Source organism: Peromyscus eremicus, chromosome 2 (assembly GCF_949786415.1).
Source record: "Peromyscus eremicus chromosome 2, PerEre_H2_v1, whole genome shotgun sequence".
Taxonomy (NCBI): domain Eukaryota; kingdom Metazoa; phylum Chordata; class Mammalia; order Rodentia; family Cricetidae; genus Peromyscus; species Peromyscus eremicus.
In genome coordinates this window covers 72,672,516-72,684,544 of record NC_081417.1, presented here as the reverse complement: position 1 = coordinate 72,684,544, position 12,029 = coordinate 72,672,516, and the positions used below count along the sequence as shown (strand labels likewise).

Below are 12,029 nucleotides of genomic sequence, written 5' to 3'. Positions count from 1 at the left end.
ACCATGTAGCTGGATCAATTAGTGCTACACTGCCCTGAGTAACCTGTATCGTCTCAGGACAAAGGTCTCTAATTCAACAGACTAAATGGCATTTTAACATTGTCTAGTATTTTCAATTTAACTCTGTAACTCAAAGAGAGGGTCTGAGTCTATATAGTAAAATGTCCTTAAATTCGATAAAGCCAAATGCCCTGACCTCTTTTCTCAACTGACTGGAGAGCTTTTCCTCAGAAAAGAGCAAAGATTAGGTTGAGTTATTTAGCCAACTCGTTACCTATCCCAAACTAAATTCTTATGTGCCAAAATTATAATTAAAATGCTTGAAAAGGAGGGTAGTTAACCCTTGGGTGAGAAATATAATTTTGAAGTAACACTTTATAAATATTTAATGATCTAAAGGCTCATTCTACAAACAAATGAACAAAGATATCTTGAATTTATATTATACTCTTTTTTTTTTTTTTGGTTTTTCGAGACAGGGTTTCTCTGTGTAGCTTTGCGCCTTTCCTGGAACTCACTTGGTAGCCCAGGCTGGCCTCGAACTCACAGAGATCCGCCTGGCTCTGCCTCCCGAGTGCTGGGATTAAAGGCGTGCGCCACCACCGCCCGGCGAATTTATATTATACTCTTATGCCTCAAAGATATTCTAATAAAAATGGAATTCCAATGAATTCACATTAGTGTTATTAATCTGAAACTTTGTATGTAATTTTTGGTTTAAACACTCAACTATTTCAGAAAACCAAGTGATTATTATATCAAGTCATCATATTTCTTTGGGCCATTTGAAAAGCTGAATAAATGGTTAGGTTTGTGTCTAGGAATTTTAAGGTACTACTTTTGCAATAAATATATAGGAATGAAGAAATAGATGGGAGCCCTTCGAATATCACAGAACTAGAATTTCATAAGGACAGGATTACTTTGAGTCAAGTACCAACTATGTAAAAAGAATACATTTTCTAATGACAGGAAAGCCAGAAATCTAGCCTGTATCTTCTCAATGAATATAACTGCTATTAAACATACATAAATACTAATTTTACTTATGCAATGAAATAGTTTGGTTGCTACTAGCTTATGACTCCCAATTAAGAAGGAATACAAACTCTGATATTTCCCTTATACAGTTTTAAAATAATATAGGTATTTTTTTCATCTTGAAAATAAAATTGATTTAATTATCTAATTATTGATTAAATAATTCTGTGGCTAACAAGTGGAGATTTCTCAGTTTTTCCAGCAAGGCAGTAATACTATGAACTATAGCAATAAAAATAAAATTACACACTTCAAAAGTAACCTGTGTTCTTAGAATATATAAGAGAGTACATAGCCTCTTTTATATATAAATATACCTTTGGAATCATATCTAAATCATTAAAAGGAGCCTCCTGCTATCATTAAAGATAATCAACGATGATTTAGTAACCAAAGTTTGGGGAAACAAGTCTTCAATGAAAGAAAAAAAGAAGCGACATGAGTTTCAGATATATACATATACATACTTTTATGTATATATTTATAACTATATGTAATCTGAAACAGTTGTTTTGGCCATGGGCAGTCAAACATTTTACACGTATCCCCAGTTGTATGCATATTTTGGCTAAAGACAGAGCAGCCTTCTGCAGTACTACGAAACAGCTAATAATGAGAAAAACAATTACCTAGTGATAACAAGCAAAGTCCCAATATAATTTCTTTGCTGGTCATTACTCCACTAATCAGCCTGTGTAAGACACTATTGTCACTGACAAAGGTGATCAGGACCTCTGCAAACTTGGCATAGCAGGAAATGTTCACAGGAGCACAGCGATGGAAGAATGGAATAGGTGCACTGGTGACACAAGAAAAAAAATCAGAAAAAAAATTACTCCTACTTAATATAAATGCCACATCAAACACACAAATGAGAGGTGAATATGGCTGCCATACACTCCACCCTCCACACGACGGGAGCCAAGTGCTGTGCGCGCTAGGAAGATGACTGCTGTGTGTAGGATGCCAATCTTACCAGAGCTTATCCAAGAGGGTGGAGTGCATATTCCAACAGAAGACATTACCCCCCCACTTCCGAACACAAATAACACACATACACATACGCATGGAGAACTACCAGAAGCAAAACCGAGCACAGGAGACTCCTCAACTCTGCACATCCACCAGAGGCAGATGGCAAAGTTTACAAGCATGTACTTCATTGAATGGAAAATGGACTTTTGCCAAAAGCAACTTAAAAATAAACATACACACATGCTTTTACACGAAATGGGCCACCATTAATAGAATGTTTCCTCTTTGAAAACGTCATAGGAAACCTCATATTAATAAAGGTGTTTAGGGCACAAGCGTACATACCCTCATATAAACAAAAGCATGCCAAGACATTAACAGACAGCAACTGAAAACAGCCATGAGAACTAATCTATAGAAATGTTTATAACACAGAAATACATGGGGAAACTACATATAATGTAATGGTGATGTCTCTGCATAAAAGATTACACACAAATATGGGAACAACAAAATACTCTATTAAAAAGTGAAAAATACATGACTTGTTAGGGTTATGGAATTCTGGACTGTTTTCTTGCCCTTTTCAGTGCTTGGAATTGAACCAGGGCCTCAGGCATGCTAGACAATTGCTCTACTACTCAACTATATTCCAGCAATTTTCTTTACTTTGTATATATTATATGTATGATATATGATATACGATATGCATATATCATATACAAATGATTATAATTGTCTGGAAAAAGGGAAAACAGCCAATGATTTAATCATTTAATCCAAGCTTCCATGTACTACAGCTGTGACTTGTGAGAGAACACAGGTGTGTATGAGCCATGATTTGAATCTGACTTGTAATAACATGGATCTGCTTCAACTTCTGAGAGAATAATACATATATACACATCTAACCAATGACAATACTGCGAACCAGCGAATGTCAGGAGAGCCCATACATATGGGTGAATTAAGTTAAAACACACATGGGTGAATTAAGTTAAAATTTGGCCATCTTAACACAAACCTCACACCACTGGAGCTGATTGTCCAGGGGTAGACAGGGGCAGGTCTAATATAACATACTAGCCTGGACTAGAGAGCTGTAAATTTGTTCTCATTCTTAAATACTGGTCTACCTGGTGGGTAAGATTACACGGCTGGGCATCAAACTTTAAGGCTTCTGGTCTTAGGAAAACTAACTGACCTGAAACAAAACGCTGTCTTTGTTTCTTTCCTCAAAAAATTTTTCCCTTTGAAGTCAGAATGAGTGGACCGTTTTCATTAAATGTTGGTAAATGAACACTAATGGCAATAAGCAACATCATCCATACTACCAAACTTCATGAAGCAGAGTAACCGTAAAGATGAAGCCTTACCTTAGTTACTTTTCAGTAAAATGTATCCAAAAATGATATAACAATATAACAGGAATATTCATCTTTTGAAAAACCCATCTCTATGTACCTGTATTGTATTTGTATATACTTCTAAAATGGCATTAAATGAGCTCCCTACAGTCAATGCTAAAGATCTAATACTTTTTTTTTTAATTGCAAGAGGCTAGAATATTCTGAGCAATTGTTTTTCTTTTTCTTTTTCTTTTTCTTTTTTTGTTTTTTGTTTTTCGAGACAGGGTTTCTCTGCGTAGCTCTGCACCTTTTTCTGGAACTCACTCTGTAGCCCCGGCTGGCCTTGAACTCACAGAGATCCGCCTACCTCTGCCTCCCGAGTGCTGGGATTAAAGGCGTGCGCCACCACCACCTGGCTAGCAATTGTTTTTTGAACAAACATTATATCATTAAAGATGAGAAAAAGTATCAAATTACACAACACTTTTAAGTGAAATGGATCTAGTTAGAAATACTACAAGAATTTAAATGGATCAGCTATAAATCTTGAAGTCAAGGGAGGCTGATTTAGGGCAGAAGTCTTTAAACTGATAACTCTGTTATAAGGGACAGGTTTTCTTTTTCCTAATGTTGTCTAGAGAGATGCTCTTTCTGTGAAATCAGTACCTCTGTCTAAGCATGCATCCAACTATATCTATATATCTATATCTTCTATCTATCTATATCTATATCTATATCTCTATATATCTATATCTATATCTATCTATCTATCTATCTATATATCTATATATATCTATAGATATATAGATATATATATATAAACTCAAGGCTGGCTCTGCATCTTTAAAACCCAAACGTTCTCTGTTCTGCAGCCATCTGCATCTCTACCCTCTGTGTGTACTGGCCTGCCATCTCTTACTTAGCTTCAGCTGAACTCATCTGCCCCCACCTTTACCCAGAAAGGTCCTTAAGGCCCCTTTTCCTTTTCTTTTTCTTGTTGACAGTATCCACTAGTTTCCTTGGCCCTACGTACTCTTTTTTCCCCCCATCGGGTATCAGTTAAAGCCCTAATTCTCCTGACACTGCAGTTGCAAGCCATTGACTTTCTGAGTTCTCTTCTCTCTGCTGGAAGGGGGGGTAGCACAGGGTTCTGTGTGTCGCTTCAGATCATCGGCAACACCATTGTCACCCAAGAGCTCACCCCTAAGACAATGATTTCAACTCTCAGGAGCAGCACAGCCAGGATGGCCCCTGTTTACTTCCCTGTGAGTTTAGACTAAGAGAGCAGCTTGGAAAGGGAAGGACTGGACTTTTCAAATCCCAATTCTATTTAGAAAGAAATGTCGAGTGAGGTCTGCACTGAACTTTTCCTTTCAAGTCTCTTGGCCAACTCCAAAGAGTACTTTTGTAAGTACCCCTCAAAGAACTGGGGCAAAATAACAGTAACCTTTTACCCTATAATTTACTCTATATTAATTAAGAAATACCTCTAAATTTAAAAGTATAAAAATACCAAAAACTGGTTAATTGCTTTGTCTAGTTAATAGTAAAAAACCTGCTTTTAGCTAAAACAAAAGATAAATAGGAAAGAACTTATCGATTCATTACTCAAAATAATTAAATACTTAGCTGTGAAATAAAAAGCACTGCAATCCCTTGCCTGCCTGCCTGCCTGCCTTTCCCTCCCTCCCTCCTTCCCTTTCTTCCTCCCTCCCTCCGCCCCTGCCTCCCTGTAGAACTCAGGGCCATAAGCTATGGACTACCACTGAACTACATTCATGGCCTTGTTGCTATTGTTTGGTTTCTGATACACAGTCTCACTCTGCAGTCCAGGCTAGCCTCAAACTCATAGCAATCCTCCAGTCTCAACTTCCCTAGTGTCTGAAATTGTAAATTGTTTATAAGGCACTATATCAATTTTGAATTCTTTTTTAAAAAAAAAACTTAGTTTATTTAAATTTTTATCAATTAAATTTGTTCTTTGACAATTTCATCCTTGAATAAAATTGTTTCATTTTACTCTCACAGAATTCTTTTGAGTACTTCTGACATCAAAATACTTGTATTATATTTTACTGTTTAACATAATGCATTCAAAATGAATGATCTCATTTCACATACCTTTGAGAAAACACTTCTGAGAACATGGCACATGAGATCATGTCTGCACTACTTACTGTCCAGCCTATATGACATAGTCTGTGCCTCTTAATGAAGAGGGCACATGGAAAGAATTTTCTTTACAGTAAGTTTATCTTTTTTCAGAGCCACAGGTTCATCTTGAAGAGGCCAGTGTGGCTCCTGCAGGTCATGGCATTTCACGTTACTGAAATGTTAGTCAACAAGAACAAAATGGATCTGTAACAAGCCTTTGAAAGGCTTAAAAAGGAATTAGCCACTCATATAAAGGAATTAGCCACTCATATAAAGGAATTAGCCACTCATATAAACTATGTGTCACCTTGGCACTGCTCCCTTCCCTTCTGAGTCCTCACTATCACAGTGAATGAGCTCCCTAAAGCATGACAAACAGGACCCAGTGACCTGGGTCAATGTCCTTCGTGAGAGAAGGCAGGGATCGGCATCTCAGTAACTATTTTACAACCCCAAGCTGAAAATAAACAACCACATATGATTTCTAGCTGTACGTTCCGAGAAAAGAACAGCATTAAAGGATCCTAGAAAGATCCCCCATAGTATATAAAAAGCAGGAAGTAAGTCAAGAATCTAGCAGTTACAAAAAGTGCGTCTTGTCCACTTCATTTTACTTTTCTCTCTTCTTTCATTTTTATACACTCTAGAAACAACAACTGTTACCGAGATCCTGTAAGACCCAGACTCCAATTCTGACTCAGGAATGACTGTGTGGCCTTGGGTAACTTATGTTCCCTCATCTTCCATGTTCCTCATCTACAAATTAGAGGCAAAATCTGCACAGGTTTTGTGAGGGCTGGATGAGATAATACATACGAGAGACAGGATACTGGTCAGCACACAGTAAGTGATTTGTTGAGGGTCTGATGATATAATATATACGAGAGATCATATGTGGTCAACACAAACACAGTGAGTTGTAAATATTAGTTCATCCACCAATCTTCCACTCAAAACTATGGGTAGGTAATACTTTGTCTTGATGACTCATTTCTCACCTCAGTGTCACATTATTACTTGCCCAGAACCTAGCCATCTTTCTGGTATCAAGAGCCACCTAAAACTACTGTCACTGTTGTCTTCCCTGCCTGCATGCAACCCCACTGCAAGCACACAGGTGGCGCTTGCCCAGATCACCACTCCACTTGGCATTTCACCCACAGAGGTGCGAATCTGGATAAACTGTTGCCTTTTCTTGCCACTTGCTTTTAAAACACCAAAGCTCTCGGGCCATCTGACTTTTAATGCGCTCGTGGTGTTTTACTGCAAATTAGTTGCTTTTGTTGCTAAGGCAGGGACTATCATCATCAGATCTCTGGGTACCCAGGAAGGCCTGGGAAAAGGGAAGGGCTCTAGAAGTAGGGAGAGAGAACGCTTCCCAAGCTGAGTACCAAGAACAAAATGGACATTTAACATCTATTATCTTAAGCCTTGGAACAATTTTGTGGATATTCCCATTTATTCACAGACAAACTAGATTTACACATAGATTTACACATATCAGATCCAGCTGATAAATAGAACAGTGGGACAAAGTCACCCAAGACCTATACATTTTAGGTCTTTCTTCCCAAATATCGTTGAAAACAGCCCCTTTCTTTCATGTCTATTGACTTTCAATTTTGATTTTCAGAAGCAGCTTGACAAGATTGAAAGAGCTAGAAATCATTTTTGACTGATGTGTCCTTTTTCTATTTTCCAACAGAATATTTCAAATTCAAGTCTAGAAGTCACGACTTGTTTGAACTCAAAGTTCATGCTGTTCTGTCCTAGAAGGATGCTATGTTCCTAGGAGGAGGGGATGAGGAGACGTCAAAGGAGGCTAGAGAGAAGGATCAGCAATTAAGACAATTTCGTGCTCTCCTATAAGTTCAGTTTCCCACACTCACATCAGTACTCCATTTCCAGGGGACCCAACATGTTCTTCTGACTTCTGCAGATACCCACCTACACCTACATACATATTTAAATGGGACTAGTAATTGTGGTGCACACTTTCAATCCCAGCACTTATAAGGCAGAGGCAGGGGAATCTCTATAAGTTCCAGGCCAGCCTGGTCTACATAGTAAATTTTAAGCCAGCCAGAGCTACATAGTGAGACTCTGTCTAAATTTTAAAATAGATAGATAGATAGATAGATAGATAGATAGATAGATAGATAGATAGATAGATGATAGAGAATAGATGATAGATAGATAATAAATAGACAGACAGATAACAGATAGATAGATAGATAGATAGATAGATAGATAGATAGATAGATACCCAGCCAGCTGACCAGGAACAGGTGTTGCCCAATATGGCAGGATCAGAGGTTGGGGGTAAGGGTTGTGATATGAGCTATACCCTCATCCACCCACAATTATGTAGGAGCAAAGCAACTTCATTGCCATTCCCAGAACTCACTAATTAAATTATATATATATTTAAATATGTGTGTGTGTGTGTGTGTGTGTGTGTGTGTGTGTTTTAGCCTAGAAAGAATATTCAAAACATACCTTTCAAATAAATTTTAGCAGTTGGGTAGACATGCACATAAAATTCTTTTTCTCTTCTCCATTGAGGAGCTATATCTCTAAGACAGGGTTGACTACGTTGCTCAGGTTAGCCTCAAACTTGCTACTTAGCTCAGGCCTTGAACTTGAGGTCTCAAGGATCTAGGACTACAGGCCCATACCACCAGGCCCAGTTCTGCTTGTTTTTATAGTAGTGAATTTTCTGCAATGACTGGGTCCCAAGCACCTCCTTCGTCTCATTCCTGCGGCCTCCCTAGCAGCCTTCACTTCCATTCTATGAACCTAATCCCTTGAGTAGTTGGCGTAAGGCTATGATTTTTAAATCCTTCCCAAGTTTCTTCTAAAGCAGTCCCTTTACTTTTATGCCTACAGGATTTCAATTTTGATTTTCAATAGCAACTTGACAAGGCTAAAAGAGCTAGAAATCAATTTGACTGCTGTGTCCTTTTTGTTCTTTGCAAAAAAAAAATTTAAATTCAAGTTAATAAAGTACAAGCTACAGCCTAAGTAATCCTAAAGTCAACATGATCTGCTTCCATGTTCTCAAATCTCAAATTTTTCACTTAATAGCCCAATACAATATACTGAGATATAAAAGTGACATCTAGTCATTTTTTAAGAGGTTTCCTATGTCACATTGCTAGAAAGACAAGATATTTCAAAGTATATGCATGTCTAAACATATGCACACACATATATAATATTGAGAACATACCATACAATGCTTGAGTTTTTGTATCTTAAGGAAAAAAAAAATCTATGTATCATGTTAATGTTTGCTTTAATTCCAAGTACTCTTAGCCACTGCCAAGGAACACTTCTTCATCTTTGGTCTATTACATGTAGTTGGTTTTTAATAATAAATGTTTGCTAAATAAGATTATGGATAAAACCTGGCAAATAGCCTAACACTGAGAATACACCTGAAGAATATAACCTAACCAACCTGTGGAGAATAATCATTCACATGCTTTTAATATACAAAGTAAATAAATAATTTCAATAAGTATTACTAAGATCAACTTCTATAGGAACAGTGAGAATTGGTTTCTAAATTTATTGCAGATTTGACGATTCAGCAATTTTGTACACTTAAAAAAATTATGGACTGAAAATAAAAATATCAAAAAGCCCCTGAAAGAAATTCAAAATATCTGAGAACAAGAGAACTTGTTTGTGAGTACATTTTTTTAAGTATTAAAAAAAAAAAAAAAAGTTGTCACATCTATTCCTGCTTTTAAAATCTTGTTATCAAAGTAATGGCCCCAGCAACAGGCATCATCAAATGGCAATTCCTTAGAACAACACAGTGTTGAGTTTACCTACGAAAACAAAGGCTATAAGTTAACAACTATGCAATTAAATTTACCTGGCTGGGACTGGGAGTTTGGGGCAACGCTCAGACTTTGAAGACAAAGTGTATTCAGAAGGCTTTATATTGTAGTCGCACAGTGCGGAGCCTGTTGAAAGAAAGTCACATGTTAGCTGGTGGAACAGTCTGGACAAAGTCTCAATTGTTTCTCCTTAACTTTAGACGTTAATGCTAACAGACCATTTCTGTCATTATTAACGTTGTAAAATCACTTAATGTAGACCATGAATCATCTATGTATACTATGAATCATTTAAAACAGTTTTCTCTGAAATGACCAATAATTTAATGTATTTTAGGCACAAATTTTAATTCCTAAAACCTTTATTGACTATCACGTCAGGTTCTCTACCAGTTGAGACATATACATCACTTACTATAAGCCTATAAAATGGGCATTAGGACACTCACAGACTAGGAGATAAAGAAGCTAAAAACAGAGGCAATTGGTAGAAGGGCTGGGATTAATTAGGCACCCGACTACTACGACAAAGCCTGCACTCCCCCGTGTGACTGCCTCTTTTCCATTACTGGAAACTGAACATACTGCACACAGAACTGCATGCAGGTAGGATATCACTTTTTTTCTTATTTAAAAGGCACGAACCATTCCCAACTATAAATCACTGAACAAACTGATAAATTGGTAAGTGATCTCCAGTTTCCAGAAAATTCAACTTTTGATTGACTATAGAAAAAACTTTCTGATTATATGATTAATACTTATCTAAATAATGCTGAAAATTAAGAATGACAGAGTCCACTGAATTTAGTATGGACTATCTTATGAAGCTGTGATTATTTTTGATATAGTGACTCCAATATAGGAAGGTCCGTTGTACACCAACAACAGATGCCAGTGTGTGAGGAGCAAGCTGTTGCTTTGGTTTTGCAGAGTACCTATTGCATTATACCCATAAACTATTTGATTAACTGAAATTTCTACCAGGTTTCTAAGTTAGCAAAATATTCTATTATTAATACAAACAGAAAAGCTTTCATTTGTGTAATGAATGATAATGAGATCTTATACTATACTACTATGGGAAACGCTCAAAATATACTGTGAGGCCAGAGTGGTCAAACTAAACACTGGGTTAATTTTGGAAAAGGCACTTGATCATATCTCAAGGAGATGGAGAGGATTATATAAAAACATATCCTGGTTTGTTTGGGACAAAATTGGGAGTGAGTTTATTTAACTTTTATCTTGTTTCATCAATCAAACAAATTGTTTGAAATTTCCAGAAAGCAATAAAACAGAAGCAATGTTGTCTGACCCCAGCAAACTATCTGGAAAATGTTTAAATATGAGGGTCACAATAACTTAGTCACCAAAATATAAAGGGGATGTATTTCATGCAAAGATAAGTAATTGGACAGTGCAAAACTATTTTTAAAGTTACTTTAAAGTTACACGGCACATGGGTTAAGAATACGCTGGGTGCTAAAATGCTCTCCTTGCATTTTTGAGACTCTAGGGGTGGTGGGGAGAGTATAAAATGAATATTAAGTACATAACTCCCCTGAAAGTATTGTCGGTCATGTCTTAAACTAATGCCAGCAAGTTCTATTCATTGCAACTTTGGAGGAAACAAGACAGCAACCAAATATTTAGACTAATGCTAAAATAGCTAAAAGTCCTATGGAGAAATACTCATTAAAAAAACAAACAAACAAACAAACAAACAAACAAAACCTGTGCCAACAAGTGCAGAGAACCCAATGTGACTGCGGACTTCTTGAGCATAAGTGTCAGCATTTCTTTCAGAGATCAAGATGGAATAAACATGCAAAATTATCAAGGCACTCAGCAAAGCACTTTGTGCTGTGTCCCTGCTGCTCAACACACTGCTGCATTGGAATTCAATGAGCACAGTCTCCACACCATCGGTGCCTTCCTTCCTTTAGAGAAGGAGGTCACCAGGTGCAATGAGGCTCATTTTATAAATACTTTCCCAGAGTAATGCTCAGTGAACGGATAACAGCTTTATCGCCAATGGTCTGCTGGGACTTAGACCAGCACTGAGATCCTGTACTAAACACACGAAAGGGAAAAAAGTCCTTTATAGCATGTTAGTGGCAACAATCAGTCCTGAGAAACTTTTACTGCCTTCTGCTCAGAGTTGATAGATGGAGAAGGCACAAACACATGGGAAAAACCCTGCAATGCAAACATTTTACAGTTGCTTTTTTTTCCACTTTATTCATGAAAGCACTTTCAATGGGCATTTTAAAAGCAGCACCTGATTCTTAATTTTTCTTTACAGCAGAATTGTAAACAATGCCTACCACAAGAGGTTTACACCCAAGGAGTCAGACACACAGGGTTTTTTAAATGCAAAACCAGGCTTAAAAACAAAAAACAAAACAACCCACACTTGAATAATGAAAAGCCAAAAACTAAAAACAAAAGCTAATTTAAAGCACACCTGAGGCAATCCATACAACTCAGCCAGTGTTATTCAAAAGCTATCCAAGTGAGAGATTTCAGGAGCCCAACTTAGGGTATACAAACATTTATCATGGTAAACACTATCACCCCCTGAGAATGTTTAACTTCTATGATATTTCAAATGTCTTAAAATATTCAATTATTTATTCTTTGGTTCAATTTTGGT

At 37.0% G+C, this 12,029-nt stretch overlaps 1 protein-coding gene across 3 annotated transcripts in view; it reads right to left on the bottom strand.

Moving 5' to 3' along the window:
* Positions 1 to 12,029, bottom strand: part of Slc44a1 (solute carrier family 44 member 1) — a 184,090-nt gene that overhangs the window by 79,393 nt on the left and 92,668 nt on the right. For all 3 annotated transcript variants that reach the window (XM_059254358.1, XM_059254357.1, XM_059254356.1), the window contains exons 5-6: positions 9,406 to 9,496; positions 1,671 to 1,840 (exon numbers count right to left, since the gene is read on the bottom strand). In XM_059254358.1, coding sequence (XP_059110341.1) covers positions 1,671 to 1,840; positions 9,406 to 9,496 — 261 coding nt within the window. The remainder of the gene's footprint in view (positions 1 to 1,670; positions 1,841 to 9,405; positions 9,497 to 12,029) is intronic.